This window comes from Psammomys obesus, unplaced genomic scaffold (assembly GCF_907164565.1).
Source record: "Psammomys obesus unplaced genomic scaffold, mPsaObe1.curated_primary_1811, whole genome shotgun sequence".
Lineage (NCBI taxonomy): Eukaryota > Metazoa > Chordata > Mammalia > Rodentia > Muridae > Psammomys > Psammomys obesus.
Genome location: NW_026590704.1, coordinates 187,620 through 206,045, shown reverse-complemented (window position 1 = coordinate 206,045; position 18,426 = coordinate 187,620). Strand labels below are relative to the sequence as shown.

Below are 18,426 nucleotides of genomic sequence, written 5' to 3'. Positions count from 1 at the left end.
TCCTCAGATACACATAAACACACAAATATTTTAATTTGTGTGGGTGTTTTGCTTGCAGGTCTGTCTTCCTGCCTATTGCCTGCAGAGCCTAGAAGAGGGCATCAGATCCCCTCCAACTGGATTACAGGTGACTGTAAGTCACCATGTGGGTGCTGGGAATTGAACTCAGCTCCTTTGGAAGAGTGTCCAGTGTTCTAACTACTGAGCCATCTCTTCTTTGGTCTTTAGTCACTTGGTGGATGACAGACAATCCCCAAACAGTGACATATTCTTGAGATTCTGTGATGTTCTCTGAGTGGTTCTTTTACCATCTCACTTGGGCTTCTTTATGAACACACATTCAGAAGGTTACTGGAAACAGCTCATTGGCCAGAGATGGCTTCACTCACAGAGCTGATCATTTTGAGTATCAGATTGGCCTGGCATCTTTGGAGCATGGTGCTGCTGCAGATGATAGTGGAAGAGTTATAGATAAAGAAGTTATCAAGCATCATTAGGCCTAGGCTACAGCACTACCACAATTCCATCCTTACTTTATCTAATGTTCTTAGCAAACCATGCTGCCTGTCTTATTCAGTGTGATCAAGTACACTCCCCACCCTTTTTTTGTCTGTCTGTCTCTCTGCCCTACCACCCACCCCACCCTTTCTTCCATTCTCTCTTTCAGTGTTTTCTAGGCAGGGTTTTACTATGTAGGCCAGAATGGTCTTGAACTCTTGGTGATTCTCCTGTCTCAGCTTCTCTAATACTAGGATCACAGGTACGCACTGTCACATCTAGATAGACTTTCCTTGATGAGAGCTACTGTAAGTTTTTTTCTTTTTCTCCACTTTTCTGCCCCTGTTTTTATTTCTCCTTTCCTCTCTTCCCTTCCTTTCCCTCTCCTTTTCTGTCCTCCTTGCCTCTCTCCTCTCCTTTTCTGTCTCTTGAGAGATGAACTTCATGGCCTCATGCGTGCTAGGCAACTGCTCTGTAGTGCTACACCCTAACCACACCCTCAGTTCCAGTGTCTGTTTCGTCCAATATGTTCAACAATTAACACCCCTACAGAAACTTCATGTACATCTGTTCTTTGTGAAGGACATCCCTTGAGAAACTTACATTCAGGATAGGCGAACAAAATAATGTAAACATTGACAGATAAAATGTTGACACTAGTAATCTTTTATTGTGTGAAAAAAGTCAATGCTAGAAAGTCATAATGCTGGGTCTGGAGAGATGGCTCAGAGGTTAAGAGCACTGGCTCTTCTTCCAAAGGTCCTGAGTTAAATTCCCAGCAACCACATGGTGGCTCACAACCATCTATGATGAGATCTGGTGTCCTCTTCTGACATGCAGGCCCACATGCAGACAGATTTCTGTATAAATAAATAGATAGATAGATAAATAAATAAATGAAATGAAAAAAAAAGTCATAATGCAGCATATATGCTTTCTAATAAATAACAATGCAATTCAAGTATAAAGGAAAAGGAAAGCCCCAGGGATCTAGTTCAGTTGGTTTCATGCACAAAGCTATGAGTTCAATCCCCAGCACTCCATAAATTAGGTATGGTGGTTCATGACTCTAGTCCCAGCAATCAGGTGGTAGGATGAGGAGGATCAGAACTTCAGCCAAAGCCTGGCTGTATGGAAGTCTGTCTTAAAAAAAAAAAAAAAGCAATGACAACAAAGATGAGTTCACTTCTATCTAGTCAGGATAGTCAAGGAAACCTCTTTAAATTTTGTATTTTAGTTTTAGAGATATATGTCGTATGTTTTTAATATTTATACGTGTTTTGACCATGTGCATGTGTACCAAGTGTATGCTTGGTGCTAGAGGATGTCAGAAGAGGGTATTGGATCCTCTGGAGTTGGAGTAGGCATGGTGGTGAGCTACTGAGTGGGTGCTGTGAATAGAACCCAGATACTTTGCAGGAACAATAAGTGCTTTTAACTGCTGAGTCATCTTACCAGCCCTAGAAATCTTTAAAAATAGAAAAATAATTGGGTGAGGTATGGTGGTAGCACACTTTTAATCTTGCATTTGGGAAGCAGAGGCAGGTGGATCTCTGAGTTCCAGATAAGCCTGAGTACATTGTGAGGCACTGTCTCAATGAATAAATAAATAAAAGCAAACAAATAAATTATATTATCATGGATGAGTAACTTAAAATTGACTTGTCTTCAGTGGGCCAATAGGCACAGAAATGCAAAAATATTTCTAACTTTCTCAGAGTTAATAAAGCCTCTTTCTCCTGTCCTCCCTTTAGTCCATCTGTGTTTCCTTTCTTTAATAATTATTCTTACTTTTTTTTTTTTTTAATTTTTGTGTGTGTATGCACATGTGTTTGTGGAGTCCAGGAGAGGGTGTTAGATCCCCTGGAGTTTGAGTTATAGGCAGTTGTAAGCCACCCAAGGTGGGCGTTGGGAACCAAATTTGGATACTCTATAAGAAAAGTTTGAGATCTGCCTGCCTCTGCCTCTGTCTCCCAATTGCTGGGGTTAAAGGTCCGCGTTTTTAATCTGCCCCGGGTTTTGCCAGCAAGTGTGTCCGTGCACCATGTGCAGTACCAGAGGAGGCCAGAAGAGGGCGTCAAGTATCCTGGAACTGGAGTTACATGGCAGTTGTTAACTACCTGGGAATAAAATTCAGGTCAGGAAAGAACAGCCAGTGCACTTGTTTGCTTTTTTGTTTTTTGTTTGTTTTGTTGCTTTAAAAAAAAAGATTTATTTATTATTTATACAGTATTCTGCCTGCGTCTGCGCCTGCACGCTAGAAGAGGGCACCAGATTTCATCATAGATGGTTGTGAGCCACCATGTGGACCTTTGGAAGACCTCTGAGCCATCTCTTCAGCCCCTTGTTTGCTTGTTTTATAAGACAGGCATTCTTTAAGCAGTCCTGACTGTTCTGGATCTCCCTATGTAGAACAGGTTCTCCTTGAACTCATGGAAGCCACCTGCATGTGCCTCTTGAGTGCTGGGATTAAAGGCATGCACTACTCTTCCTGACTCAGCTTTTAACTGTAAACCATCTCTCTAACCCTAACCTTGGTTTTTGGGACTGAGCCATTCTCTGGCCTGGGAAATGCCTGTTAGATACTGGATTACAATTAGGCATGCTTGACTTTATGTGAGTTCTGGGGGTCAAATGTACATCCTCATGCTTGAGCAGCAAGTACTTTCCTGAGCTGTATCAGCAACCCAAGTTCTTTCATGTCTCCATCACAAAACTCCTATAAAACACAGGGGGCCACCAAGACCATATTTTACCAATGTGGAATCCAAACTCTGCAAAGTGTAGCAATTAGAACTGAGATGGAAGGGGAATAAAACTCCAGGATTAGTGGCTTTTGGTTTTTTTGAGACAGGGTTTCTCTTTGTAGCCTTGGCTGACCTGTACTCCCTCAAACTCACAGAGATCCATCTGCCTCTTTCTCCCTAAGTGCTGGGATTATAGGTGTGCACCACTGGCTTGGAAGCTATTCTTATTCAAACTACCACCTTCCACTCCCTGGCCCCCATAAACTTGTAGCCATATCACAGTGGGAAAAAAAATGCATTCAATACAATGTCACAAGTCCATAGTCTATCATAGTCTCAACACTGTTTAAAAGTATAAAGTTTCTTTGAGACTCATGCAATCTCTTAACTGTAACCCTCTATAAGATTAAAATTAAAAAGCATTTCACAACATTCAGTGGCACAGAATATATATTACCATTCCAAAAGGGAGGAAAGAAAGCATAGTGAGGAAACACTGGACTGAAGCGAGACCAAAAGCCAGCAGCAAAGATTCCAAATTCTGCATGTCCATGCCTGATGTCACGTGGTCTTCAGATCTCCACTCCTTCCAGCTTTGTTGACTGCAGCTTACTCCTTTCTCTTGGTCTGCAGCTTTTCTCTGGAGGTAACCCGTGACTCGGGTGTCTGCAACATCTTGGGGTCTCCAACACAATCCAGTCTTCACATTCACAGATTTACATTTGTATTTGTATACATTGCATTTGTATCAGCTTTCTGGTTTTGATGGTTTCCTTTACTGCTCAAGCTTTTCTTTAATTCCTTTCCACAAGTTGAAAGCTTATCTGGGTAGGGTCTTCCCTGAGGTTACAACTCCCTTTTTTTCCATTTAGTGTAGGCTTTTCTTTAAGCTTTTTTTTTTTTTTTTTCAAGACAGGGTTTCTCTCTGTAGCCCTGGCTGTCCTATAACTCCATAAATCAAACTGCCTCAAATTCAGAGATCCACCTGCCTCTGCCTCCCAAGTGCTGGGCCTAAAGGCATGTATCGCCACTGCCCAGCTGTGCCAGACTGCCCAGATATTTAAACGTTTTATCTCCTTGAGGACTGGACTTGGCTCTGTTATACTTCCTGGTGCTCCTTTTTCCCTCTGACTGTACATTTTGTATTTCTCTTTGTCCACCTTGCTCCCTTTCATTATAGATCTGCTTAGGAGTGATGGCTAATAACTACATGACAGAGTCAATACTAGGCTGACTTGAAATCCCTTCTGCCAACACTGTTAATTCAAACTCTTTAATTCAGCCTGAGGCAGATTTTCAAAACAAGGTCAAAAAGCAGCCACATTCTTCCCCAAAATATCACAAGAGCAACCTCTAGGTCACTTAATCATATTCTTCCCCTCTGAAACTCACGAGTCTTAGCCATCATAGTTTACACTGTGCTTAGCACCACTCTCTTCCATGCTTCTATTAGGATGGACCATGAAGCCCTGCTTAAAGCATTCAACCACTTTCCTAATCCAGATCTTAATCTCCACATTCCACCAACAAGTAGCATGGTTAGACCTGTCACAGAAATGCACCACTTCTGTTCCCAACTTCTGTGCTAGTCACTGTTATATCGTTGTGAAGAGACATCATGACCACAGCATCTCCTATAAAAGAAAGTTTTTAATTGGGGGCTTGCTTGCAGGTTCAGTAACTATCATCAAGGCAGGGGGCCTAGTAGCATCTGGGTGTGGTGCTAGAGAGCGTCATCTTAATTCTCAGGCAGAGAGACAGAGATAGAGACATACAGAGAAACAGAGAGAAATATGCTGGACCTGACATGGCTTTTGAAACCTCAAAGCCCACACCACATGACACACTTCCTCCAGCAAAGCCACACCTCCTAATTCTTTTAATCTTTCCAAACAGTTCCATTCCCTCATGACTAAGCATTCAAATATATGAGCCTTTGGAGTCATTCTTAGTCAAACCACTGCATGAGGTGTGGCTGGTCCCCTCAGTGGGGGCAGCCTCGATTACCTGACAGCCCCTCCCACCTCGTGATGTCATTTAACAGAATTACCTCTTTAGAAGTATTATCTTGATGGTGCAGACCTGTACTTGGGAGGCTGTGGCAGGAGGATGACAACTTCAAGACTCGAATGGGCTTTGTAGTGAGTCAAGACAGCATGGCTAACTTAGTGAAACTCTCTCAAAGTGTGAAGGGCTGGGGATATAGCTCAGCAGTAGAGGGCTGTTCCAATACGTATGAGACCTTAGGTTCCATCTTCACTAAGAGGTTTGATGGTAAGAGAGTGAGGAGATTAGGGCGGCAGTGGGAGTGGAGAGGGGCCATCCTCAAATACAGGTTTAAAGGTGGCTTCAGTATATAAATTTGTCCATAAAAGCAGAGAAAAAGAAAAATAATAACTGTAGCGGGAAGGTATAACTACAGATACCTACTAACATTTTCTTCACACTACCAACCAAATAGTAAATAGAACATGGCTTATATGTGCAGAATTTGTGTGGCTTCTGTCATTCAGAGTATTCCAATCTTACATAACTTTTAATTTTATTTCTTTTAAATGTTGCAGTGCTCTCTCTGCATCATGTACACCTACATGCCAGAAGAGGGCATCAGGTCCCTTTACAGGTGGTTGTGAGCCACCATGTGGTTGCTGGGAATTGAACTCAGGACCTCTAGAAGAGGTTCTAAACCACTGGACCATCTCACTAGAGCGTAATTTTTAGGTTTATTTTAGGTTCATGAGTGTTTTGCTGTCATATATGTCTGTGCATCATGTAAATTCCTGGTGCCAGAGGAGATCGGAAGAGGACATGAGATCCACTGGATCTGGAGTGATGGATGGTTGTGAGCGACAGTCTGGAGGCTAAGGACTAAATCTGGTCCTCTGCAGGAACAGAAAGTGTCCTTAAGGGCTGAGCCTTCTCTCCATCCATGTGTTCCCACTCCTTTTCTTCTCCAGAGACTTGGTGGTTTATTGACTTCCAGACTAAACAATGCTGTTAGGAGCCAGGGGGGATAGTTCAGTGGTTAAGAGAGAGTATGTTCTGCTCTTGCAGAGGACCCAGGTTTGGTTCTCTGCACCCACATCAGTCAGCTAACAACTGCCAGTAACTCTAGCTTTAGGGGATCCAACGCCTTTGGTTTCCATAAGCACCTTCACTGGTGTACCCTCCCTCTCCCCAAACACATAATTAAAGTTAAAATATATATGTTTTGGAGACAGAGTCTCTCTCTGTAGCCCTGGCTGTCCTGGAACTCTATGAAGATAAGGCTGGCCTCTCAGAGATCCACCTGCCTCTGCCACTGGAATGTTTGGAATGAAGGGCATGTGACACCATGCCTTGCATAAAACAAATATTTAAAACATAATTTGCAGCCAGCAAATCATTCATGGCAGTGTAAATCTGTAATCCCAGCACTTGAGGAGGCAGAGGCAGGCAGATCTCTTCAAGTTCAAGACCAGCCTGGTATACAAAGCAAGTCCAGGACAGCCAAGGCTTCATAGAGAAACCCTCTCTCAAAAAACAAACAAACAAACAAAAAAACTGAACAAACATGATTTGCATATTATGTAGAGTGAATTCGTTCAGATGTCGGGGTATTATAGGGTGGGATGGGAGTGGGAATTTCTCTGGGCTTTCACTCCCTTGTGTTTTATGCCTTTCATGAGCCCTAGTTCTTCCCTTTTTCTTTAAGAAGTAGACAGCCTTCAATTCTGGAGCCATTCCTTGGGGTCAAATATGTTGGATTATTTCTTAATGTCTATCCCATTATTCCAAGCACTAAGTGAGGCATACATGGAGAAATAGAAATGAAATAAAAGAACAAAAGTGATACTTTTAACAACAAAATAAACTAAAATAGTATTTTAATTTCAGTAATTGGAGAAATATGGTGGTGGTAAGAGTATCTCAAATGGAGAAACCTATTTTGTGGTCTATGAGAATGAAAGATAACAGTTCAGAGTGCAACTGTTAAACAGACTTCTCACACAAAGAATTCTTTTGAGATGGGGTCTCATATAGTTCAGGCCAGCCTCTACCCTATTTGTCGCTAAGAATGATCCTGAATTTCTGAACCTTCTATCTTTACATTCCAAGTTCTGGTCTTATAGACCTACCAGTGATACGTGGTCTTGAGGGCTTTATGCAGTTAAACACTCTGTCAATGAGTTACATCCCAGCCCTTGAGATTCTTCCGTAAGAATTCTCTTTGGTTTTTAGAGACAGGGTTTCTCTGTGTAACCTTGGCTATGCTGGAGCTCACCCTGTATACGAGACTGACCTTGAACTCAGAGAACTTGCCCCTGACTCCAGAGAACCTGCTGGGATTAAAAGAGTGCACCACCACTCATGACTATATTATCATATTTTATTAGGGATTCTAGATGATGCGGATAGACTAAATGAACCACTAAGTTTTATTTGCATCTGATTTAAGGTTAGGTGCATATCAAAAGATAAAAAAGAGACAATGGGAAATAGTATCAGTCAACATTTCCTGTGTGTTTATATTAATTGTAGTGCCAGGTACTTATCAGAACCACTTATAACCGTATTTTATAAGAACCATGCAAGAGTAGCAAAAACAAAAACCTCTGATCATTTTGCAGATGAGAAAATTTAGTCACAGGAATTTTATTGGGGATGAATGACATAGTTGGTAGGCAAAGGATAGAATAAGAACTCATACACTGGTAGTCTGATTACTCATTATATGGAATGAGATTACATCAAAGTGCCTGGGACCATGATTCTCAAACTCTGTGCCATAATGGAGACCCCTGTAGGCACCATTAGGTAATTTTAAATATTTACATATCTTACTTACGTATTTTAATACCAAACTGGCCTCTCCGAGTTCACATGATACTTTTGCCTCAGCCTCCCCAGTAGCTAGTGCCAACATTCAGTACACACACACACACACACACACAGAGAGCAGTGTTGAAGATGGAATCCAGGGCCTCATGCATGTTAGGAAAGCACTCTTATCTTTGAGCTACACCCCCAGATCCCGAGTACTTTTAAATATCAAAGAAAGGCATAGCAATATTGACAGTTCTTTATGCAATATAAATTACTAGCTTGAGAACATTCACAGTTTGAACATTATATTGATTCTTTCTGATGACAACATACCTTTACAAGGAGATTTTTAGGAGATCCTGCTGATCAAACTCAGCATAGAACAAGAAATGAAGTGGTAGTTTAGGGTTTTAATGTTTGGGAAGCTGTGTGGTCTCAAGAAGTTCACATACGCATTGGCTGACTATTTATGAAGAAACTGCAGCCACAGATGTGGTGATTTATGTCTTTAACTACAACGATCAGACTAGGATTAATCCCAGCAGAGAGGCAGGAGGATCTCTATGAGTTTGAGACCATCCTGGTCTATTTAATGAATTCAAGGCCAGCCAGGGCTACACAGTGAGACATTGTCTTAAAACAACAGCAGAATGTTCATGCCAAGCCAGGCGAGGTGGTGCACGTCTGTAATCCCAGCACTCTGGAAGGCAGAGGCAGGTGGATCTCTGTGAGTCTGAGGCCAGCCTGTTCTACAGTTCTACAAAGTGTCCAGGACAGCCAAGGCTACACAGAGAAACCCTGTCTCAAAAAAAAAAAAAAAAAAAAAAAGAAAAGAAAGAAAGAAAGAAAGAAAGAAAGAAAGAAAGAAAGAAAGAAAAAGAAAAAATATTCATGCCAAGCATAGTGGTACACATCTCTTTTTAAATAATTCATTTAATTTTATTTTATGTGCATTGGTGTGAGGGTGTCAGACCACCTGGAACTACTTATAGATAGTTGTGAGCTGCCATGTGGCTACTTGGAGTTGAACCCAGGTCCCTTGGAAGAACAGACAGCACTTAACCACTGAGCCATCTCTCCAGCCCAGAGGTACACATCTTTAACCCCCATACTTTTGGAAGTTTGGGCAAAAACATCAGAAGCTCAAGGACAGCCTAGACTACAGTGAAAAACCTTTTTTTGTTTGTTTTTTGAGACAGGGTCTTTCTATGTAGTCTGGCTGCCCTGACATTCTTTCTGTAGACGAGGATGGCCTTGAATTCACAGGGATCCTTCTGTCTCTGCTCCCAAGTGCTGGGATTAAAGGTGTGTGCTACCACAACTGTCCTTAATTTAAACCAATTAAAAATAAAAAGTTAGGCAGGGCAGTGGCGGGCTCGCCTTTAATCCCAGCTCTTAAGAGGCAGAGGCAGGTAGATCTCTGAGTTTGAAGCCAGCCTGGTCTACAAAAAAAAAAAAAAAATTAAAGCCAGATGTGGTGTTTCACATCTTTAATCCCAGCACTCTGACTGAGTTCTAGGACAGGCAGGGCTACACAGAGAAACCTGTTCTCAAAAACAACAAAAACAAAACAAAAATAAATAAAACCAAAAGTTAAAAAGAGCAAACAAATATAGATATTTCTTTGGGCTGATTTATTTTTTTTCTCTTTCCTTCTCTCTCTCTCTTTTTCTTTTCTTTCGACAGCACAGACTGGCCCAGATTGGCCTCAGTCTGTTCAATCCTCCTGTATCAGCCTTTTCCAGTACTGGAATTACAGAAAAATAGTCACACTCAGTTGATACTAATACTACTATTAAGACAGGGTCTCACTAAGAGCAGCCTAGGCTGGCCTTGAACTTACAGATCTCCTGCTCCTGTACTGAGTGCGGGGGGAGTAAAGGCATGTACCACCACACTCGGCTATTTGGCTATCATTTTCACTCTCATGCTTACACCACTAAAACCTACGCACAGTTAATGCTCAATAAATATTTTTCAAGTGAATGAGAAAAAAAAAAAAGTTTTTAAAACAGCGGCGAGCAGGAGAGAAAAGCTCCCAAGAGAGGAACAGTTGAAGGATTTCAAGAACTAAGCATGGGCTCTCATGTAAGGCTTGATTAAGGAGAAAGAATACCAAATGCTTTCCACGATGTTGTTCTGTTCAGTTCTATCGGGGGTGGGCGGTTCTCATTCGTGGATTTTCTTCTTCACAGGAGTTCTCAGAGTTAGTGGAGTTGTTGGATTCAGCACTGCATTCATCCAACCTGTCGCCGTCCTACCTGTGCTTAGGATCCAAGCTAACTAGAACTCACTTTGATCTGCGTCTCGATGTGTTTGTTTCCCCTAATCCTGTAGGCTCCCAGTCAGCACTCTTACAGGCCTGACCCTACTTCCCAGTTTCGGAAAGCAACTCAGACACTGTTTGGTTTCGTTTTATTCCAGGACTTCAAAATCTATGGTTTGAATTTTTTCGCTTTCCAAATTCTTACACAATAACCCAGCGCAGAATGGAGTTGCAGATAGGCGGTTCCAGGGCTCGCCACCCTGCTTCGAGGCCTTCTGCCACACAGGCCTCCTTTCCTGGCTAGGAGAATGGTGAGTCTGTAAGGGGAGGAAATGCTGGATGTCCTAGAGGGTCCGTGTGAGAAGAACTCAAGGCGAGGTTTCCTGCCACACCTCTGGATGAAGGTGTGTCACCATGGAGACGAGGCGGCTGCTATTGGCTGGCGCCTCTGGCTGGGGATATAAAGCCCGGCTAGAGAACGGTGCATTAACAGTGCTGACCAGACTCAGGCGGTGTCGCCCGCGAAGCGGAAAGGGCAGGATCTCGGCGGCGGCGAGTGACACCATGGAGAACGAGTGAGTGACAGGCCCGGGGACTTGGACGAGCTGCCGAGAGGGACGGGCTGAAGCCGAGACCTGGGAACTTAGCAGTCTGGGCCCAGAGAGTGAGCGAGTCTGCTGGGGATGCAGAGAGGCCTGGCACAAAGCCCTACGGTAGACCCAGGGTTCCGGAACGGTGGGGCGGCTTGCTCGGCAGGGCAGGCGCGGGAATCCAGCTGTAGGGGCGCCCCGGAGCAGGAAGGAACAGGTTAGAGCGGTGTAGGCGGCTGCTGCCGGGAACTGTTGTGCCCCTGCGGTGGGTTGGGATGTTTGCGGAAAAGGATATACAAGCCCTGACTACTTCATAACACAAGTTTCCATTCTAGGGCTCCAAGTATCCCAGGGGATAATTCTGTTGTGCTAGCCCTCAGTTCCTCCCTTAGAAGGAACACTGCTCGCTTTCCAGGACAGCCCATCAATTTCCTCCAAACTGGAGACCGCATTAACTAATTGGGAATGGAATCTCTCTACGGCTGGGAAATCTTTATTCATTGATCTGCTCAGAAGACACCCATTCCTCCCTGTCCACATTAAAAAAAAAAAAAAAAATCTTTTCGATTTGCATAGGGAATTCCCAGATGAACTCAGCAACAGAGCTGTAGGGATTACAGTAGCTTTGGGATGACCTCAGGTCCGGGGTGACTGTGAGCTGTGGCTGGATGGACGAGTGCCTAAGCTTCATACTTCTTCCGGCCCTGTGGGATGCTGTTTCATTAAATTCTTGCCTATTTAATTGCTTCTCTTTGTCACCCTGTGGCTCTATCTGTCCCCGCCCCAGCTGTTTTACTGAGGTAACCTGTTGTGTTGTGGTCCTGTTTTGTTTCCTATAGTATACTCCTGTGAGTGTGTGTGACAAGGTGTGCTATAGACTTTCAGGCTGGGCTCAGGTTATCCCGATGTCTGAGTCTACCATGTAGCTGGGGCTTGAGGCTCTCTTGCTGGAAGAAAAAAAAATTCTTGTGGAGGCTTTTTCAGTTGTCTTTCAATTTCTGTACATCTCAGCCTTTCCATTCCTGAGGGCAATCTTTGATCTTTCTTGGATGTGAAGAATTGGACTTGGGACTGTGAGAAGAAAGTTCAAGTTCCAGCCTCTGCTGGGATTAAAGGCGCGCACCACCACGCCTGGCCAATAAAAAGTGTTTAAATTTTTAATTAAATTAAAAAAAAATCCTCCTCTCTAAAGACCTAGCTACTCAAGTAGTAGTCAGGGTAAGACTCCCTTGAGCCCAGGGTTGAAGATAAGTTTAGGCAACAACGTAGAGAGACCTTGTCTCAAACAAAACAGCAAAACCAGAGGCAGGAGACTTGCCTTCAGGAAAGCCTTCATCCATTCTGAGTCCTTGATTTGATTACTGCATGGCACTTGAAACCTCTGGTTCTGCTTCTGTCACAGGGAGAGGTTTGAGCCTCCTGGTGCTGGGTGCAGCTTAGTGGTAGGTCACTTGGGGCGGGGCCATTCTTGGAAACAGGCTTCATTGACTTTTGTCATGTTCTGGAATGAAGGTTGTTTTGTGTCAGACTTGTAGTGGGCCTGATTCAGAAGAGAGATAGGTGAATGGTTGAATAAACAGGGTGGTTCCCTCAGGGCTCTCATCTCTGTCCTCTGGTGCCTTAGAGTACCTGCTAGGTTTTCTGTGTTCCTAGCTGTCTTCCTATTGGAATAGAAGGTGAATTCACTGGGCTCCTTTTATCCCTAGGTTCACGTATGAAGATTACCAGAGCACTGCTGAGTGGCTTCTGTCTCACACTGTGCACCGACCTCAAGTGGCAGTGATCTGTGGTTCTGGGTTAGGAGGTCTGACTAATAAGTTGTCTCAGCCTCAGATCTTTGACTACAGTGACATACCCAACTTTCCCCGAAGTACAGGTACTGGCTGGACTGTGGGATGCTGCTTAATCACTGTTCTGTTGCTGGGAAGAGATACCATGACCAAGGGAAACCATTATAAAAGAAAGCATTTAATTAGGGGCTTTCTTTCAGTTTCAGGGTTTAGTCCATTATCATCCTGGTGGGGAGCAGAGCAACATGCATGACACTAGAGCAGTAGCTGAGAGCCTCAACCCAATCTCAAAGCCAAGACAGAGACACTGGGCTTGGCGTGGGCTTCTTAAACCTCAAAGCTCACCCCAAGTGACACACTTCTCCAACAAAGCCTCACCTCCTAATTCTTCTGAAACTTTCAAATAGTGCCACTTCCTGGTGACAAAGTAGTCACATAAATGCACCTTCAAGACCCGCAAACTGAAGGGAAAGAGCTGACTCCCACTAACTGTCTTCACGCTACACCACATACAGCAATACACACATGCACAGACACACACACATACACATACATTCCTTCTCATTCCTTCCAGTCTGTGCTGTCAGTGGACTAAGCAGTACCTATAGCCCCAGGATAAAGATCCGTTTCCACAGTCTTGCTCGCCATCTCTCAGCTCCACCTACATCTACAGCCCAGACATACATGACAACAATAAGCTGTGTGTTGGTGTGGGTATATATGCACACAGGGACTAACACAGGTGAGCACTGGGTTCACAGCAGCCTCAGGGAAGGGAGCCAAATGCTCCGTGTACTGCAGAGCTCTGGCATTTCAACATAGCACTGTAACAGCAGCATGGACACTCAGGCTCAGATTTAGAAAGGCCAGGTGAGACAGGGAGAGCAAAGAACAAAAGTGAACTTTCTAAAAATTTCCTTTTATTTTAAATAACTAACTTACTTTGGTTTCCTTATTATTTATATATCTTCTTATCTATCCTTTCTAGGGGAGTTGAAACTGTTACTAAATACGCAAAAACCCTTTGGGACAAGACCAGAGCAGGGAGGTGTGTGGAGCAGGGTAGGAAAGGTACCATTAAAGAGAGAAGGGAAGAGGAAGGTAGTGGTGACTTTGGCCCTATCTGCCGCTCTTTCCCTCAGAGATGAGCACACCGCACTATGTGATAAGCTAATTTGAAGTTTACCAATGTTTTGGTTTTGGGCTTTTCTAGCTACGTCAACTTTGTTCTAGTATTTTTTTTTTAATGACTCTTCTTGATTCTAGTCCCTCTTCCTGCCTGCCAGATCTATACCTTAAAGGAATATAGGTTGGCCATCCACTAGAGGACACTGCCAGGTAGTGGGGATGGTAGTAATAGTCTTTGTGCTCCCATGACTCACGCACCCTGGTATGGATATTGTTTCCCACAGGACTGTTATATGGGTCAAAAAGGAATAGTACGGGTCTCAATGGGGTTCTCCTACCTCGTTCATCTTTAGGATGCCAGCAGATACCAACAGCTTCCTCGCTGGAATAAGGATGCACACGGTTTAGTTAGAAGAGTTAGTTATCAAACACATTTTAAGAACTTGGGAAATCTTAGAAGAGGCCTATAATACTGAGTCCACCCTTTCCAACTTTGGTTTGTATTCACTTTTGCCGCCTTGCAGTATGAGTTTCTCCATCTTTGGAAAAATCCTTTGAAACTCTTTTTGTTACATGTTCACATCAACTATTCCTATCCCACATCTCTAACCTCAAGGGACATTTGTGTGATCATATGTTAAACCCAGTGAATGGTGCTAGTGTGTGCGATACAGGAAAACACGATCACTTTTCTGGCCTGGAACTTGCTATGTAGTCTAGGCTAGCCTTGAGCTGACAGAGACCTGCTGGGGACTGAGATAAAAAGCGTGTGCCACTACACCTGCCATAATCACTTTTCTGTGTGCAGTGCAAGGTCATGCTGGCCGACTAGTGTTTGGATTCCTGAACGGCAGATCCTGTGTGATGATGCAGGGCAGGTTCCACATGTATGAAGGGTACCCACTGTCAAAGGTAAGCCAGGGCACAAGACTGGTTGGATCTGGAGAAGATGGGGAGAACTGGCCTCCTTTATTGTCTACCTATGTGTGCTGCGTGAATGTTTGTGTTTCTTGTTTCCTGGTATGTATTATACTTACTTTTGTGGGTTGGTTGGTGAGGTTTTGAAAAATCTTCTCTGATCTTTTGCATCTAAGGTAACATTCCCAGTGAGGGTTTTCCATCTTCTGGGGGTGAAGACTTTGGTGGTCACCAATGCAGCCGGAGGGCTCAACCCCAGATTTGAAGTTGGAGATATCATGCTGATCCGTGATCACATTAACCTACCTGGTTTCTGTGGTCAAAACCCTCTCCGAGGCCCCAACGATGAAAGGTACACATCTTGACCTTTTGACCTCTTGTCAAAAGGGTCAGACAAGGGTCTGGCCTTGTCCCGGATTTGGGCAAGATAATTTAGTGCCATTCATCTGAGGCAATCCCACCTGCCCTTTAGGTTTGGAGCTCGTTTCCCTGCCATGTCTGATGCTTATGACCGGAATATGAGGCAGAAGGCTTTCACTGCCTGGAAACAAATGGGGGAGCAACGAGAACTACAAGAAGGCACCTATGTGATGTTGGCAGGTCCCAGCTTTGAGACTGTGGCAGAGAGTCGTCTACTGAGGATGCTGGGAGCGGATGCCGTTGGTGAGAAGGGGGGTTTGGCTGGAGGAGGCTTGTGGGAAGAGGTGGGTAAAAACAGCAAAGGAGAGAGCAAGTTTATGGATCGGGGGAAGGATGGATTAGATTACTGGGAAAGTGGAGACCACAGGCTTGAGCATCAGCACTGTTAAGAGACTATCAGTACAGCCACCTTCTTTACCTGTGGCTGGAAGTTGGATTCATATCAGTAATTGCCACAAAGGACAGAAACAGATTGTATTGGAGAAGTGTGTAAGAAACTAGTAAGGCAACCTAAAGAGATGTGGCACAATGTATGCTCAACACTAATTTAGTTGCTTTGGATGCTTTCTGAGATTTAATGAACTTAAGAGAGTGGGTGGTGGATGAAGGAAGCCACGTGAGACTCACCTTCTCTTTCTCCCCATCAGGCATGAGCACAGTTCCTGAAGTTATCGTTGCACGACACTGTGGGCTTCGTGTCTTTGGTTTCTCGCTCATTACTAACAAGGTTGTCATGGATTATGAGAACCTGGAGAAGGCCAATCACAAGGAAGTCCTAGAAGCCGGGAAAGCAGCTGCACAGAAACTGGAAACCTTTGTCTCCATTCTCATGGAGAGCATCTCACTCCCTGAGCATGCCAGCTGACGGGCCTTGGCGAGCTCTGCTGCTTCCCTGCTGGGATCCAAGTGGTTTTGGGCCCTTGCTGGGGCACTAGTCTCTGCTCTTAGGTTGCAGCAGAATGAAAAGAGAAGGGTTCCTACCTTTCACCTTCCCCATGTTCTTCCACCGTTCTGATGCCTGGCTCTTCTCACTAAGCTGCCTTCTCAGAACAGTTTATCTTTCATTCCTCTGTAAGAGCTGGAGCCATGCCACACCATACTTGGGATATATGCCTTCAAACTGTACCTCCTAGATCTGGGAGTTGAAGCAGTTCTTCTGGGCTCAATCTGGTTCCCCTAAAGCACTGGAGACCAAAGATCAACCCAATATCCCTTTAATTTAGTACCGATTTAATTTAGTACCTTAATGTTTTGAGAATAAAGAAATCAAACACTTTCTTTTTGTGTATAATTTGGTGTGACACTGGGGCATAGGCCAAGAAAGGCTTGAAAAGCTTTGGGACCACATGTCTTGTGTGGTTCTGATTTTCAGAAGTAGCTAAGAAGGAGATGAGGTAAGTAGCAAAGGATGAAGGGAAAGATTGGTGACATAAGTGGTGGGTGGGTAGGTGGTGAGACCACTTCTTTTAGACTTGTCCCTATCCTTCATTTCTGCTCACCTTAGCTGCCACTTACAGTCTTTTCCTTGCATTCCTTTTATCCTCTACTCTAATTTTTCAGTTGTATTCTTTTTTACTCCATCCTGACAACACAGCAGCAAATACCCTTCTGTCTACTGCTATTTGTCCTGGCCAGTTTCCTTCCAACCTTAGTCAAGCCTGTAAAGTTGGTTCACGCTCAGTTTCTTAAGTACCATGTGATGGCTGTTCTTGGCTGTCAACTTGACTACATCTGGAATTAACTAAATCCTGAAAATAGAGGGCACGCCAGTGAGAATTTTGTTTAACTCAAAATGGAAAGATCTACTTCTAATCTGGATCTTTGAGGTAGCAAAACCAACCTTTAATCCAGATCCTGAGTTGGGAAAACACACCTTTAATCCAGATCTGATTTGGGCCTCCTGCTGGAAGCCTGTTTAAGGAAGGACATGAAGAAGGAAGCTTTTGCTCTTTGCCTGCTTGCTCTTGCCCTGCTAGCAAGTCCATTCCTTCACTGGCATTAAAATAATGCCACCTTCTTCCTGGTACAGCCAGAGAGAGCTCTTGAGTCTTCCCTGTGCCTTTTGTCCAACTTGATTTGCCTGAGATCTGTGTGGCCTTTTGTCCTGGTAAGTGGCCTGAGATCTGTGTGGTCTTTTTCCTGGTAAATTTCGTATGCTTTTTGTAAGAACGTTTGTAAGGAACATCTTCTGAAGTAACTCTGGCTGTGTGCCTGGTTTTTCTATCACTATTAGTTTGCATTTTAATAAAATGAAAGTTTTCTATAATGTTTCTACCTTATTTTTAGGTTTGGCCTAAATTAGATTTAATAGTTTTTCCAGATTCATTTGTTTTCATTCTCCGGCGTCAGATAAAAGAACCCCTTCCCCCATTTGGCTTTCACTTTCATTCCCACTGTGAGTTTGCTGGGTTCTTGCCTGTTCTATTTCACTTGCCAATTTCTTTCCCACTCTGTTTTCTGGCTCTTTTCTCTAGTTGTGTGGAGGGGAGAGGCACCATTTTGCTTATAAGCTGGTGGCTTTAGGCTTCGGTTTTCCCCTTTCCCAATTTCATTCTGAATACTTTTCTGAGCTGCTGTGGCTTGAAACAAAGGGTGAAGAGCTGTGCGGCACTGCCCTGTAGTCTGATCAGCTCTGGCTCCTCTAAATGTTCCTTACTTACCAAGGGTCGCCTATGGCGATTTCCAGCTCAGAAAGTGAATCCACACCTCCCTGCAGGAGTAAACAACACATAGCCACCACCATTGTCACTATCTCCCAACTCCAACAAAGTGTAAAAAAAAATCATTTAAGTGTAATCAGGGGATAAAAATGGTATGTTGTTATTTTGTTGTTGCTGTTGTTTTAAATTGCATTTATTTATTTGTTTGTTTGTTTATTTGTGGTGTGTGTGTGTTTGTGTGTGCATGCCTGCAGACATGTACAAAGGTGTGGATGTCAGAGGACAGCTTGGGGAAGCTGGTTCTCACTTTCTACCATGTGACTCCCAGGAATCAAACTCAGGCTTGCCAGCATCAACTTTTCACACTGAGCCTCCATTCTCTTGCTTCATTGCTAGTTTGCTGGGTTCTTGCCTGTTTGTTTTACTTGCCAATTTCTTCCTTTCCCAGCTCTGTTCTATGGCTCTTTTCTTTAGTTGTGTGTTGGGGGAAGGACAGCATTTGCCTCTTGCTTTTGTTTATATGGGTCAGGGTTTCACACAGCCCAGGCTAGCCTTAAAGTTTTTAGGTAACTTAGGATGACCTAGAACTCCTGATCCTAATGC

The 18,426-nt window shown here is 43.8% G+C and overlaps 1 protein-coding gene across 1 annotated transcript; it reads left to right on the top strand.

Moving 5' to 3' along the window:
* The first annotated feature begins 10,706 nt into the window (after window positions 1–10,706).
* On the top strand, window positions 10,707–16,439 carry Pnp (purine nucleoside phosphorylase). Its single transcript, XM_055608671.1, has 6 exons — window positions 10,707–10,892; window positions 12,614–12,783; window positions 14,634–14,737; window positions 14,920–15,095; window positions 15,216–15,406; window positions 15,811–16,439. The coding sequence occupies exons 1-6, from the start codon at window positions 10,732–10,734 to the stop codon at window positions 16,026–16,028; spliced, it is 1,020 nt and encodes a 339-aa protein (XP_055464646.1). The 5' UTR covers window positions 10,707–10,731; the 3' UTR covers window positions 16,029–16,439.
* Window positions 16,440–18,426: the final 1,987 nt, after the last annotated feature.

Coding starts and splice junctions, on each gene's coding strand:
- Pnp (XM_055608671.1), top strand. CDS start 10,732: ATGGAGACGAGGCGGCTGCTATTGGCTGGCGCCTCTGGCTGGGGATAT. Junction 15,096..15,215: donor CGAGGCCCCAACGATGAAAG/GTACACATCTTG, acceptor CCTGCCCTTTAG/GTTTGGAGCTCGTTTCCCTG. Junction 15,407..15,810: donor GCTGGGAGCGGATGCCGTTG/GTGAGAAGGGGG, acceptor TCTCCCCATCAG/GCATGAGCACAGTTCCTGAA.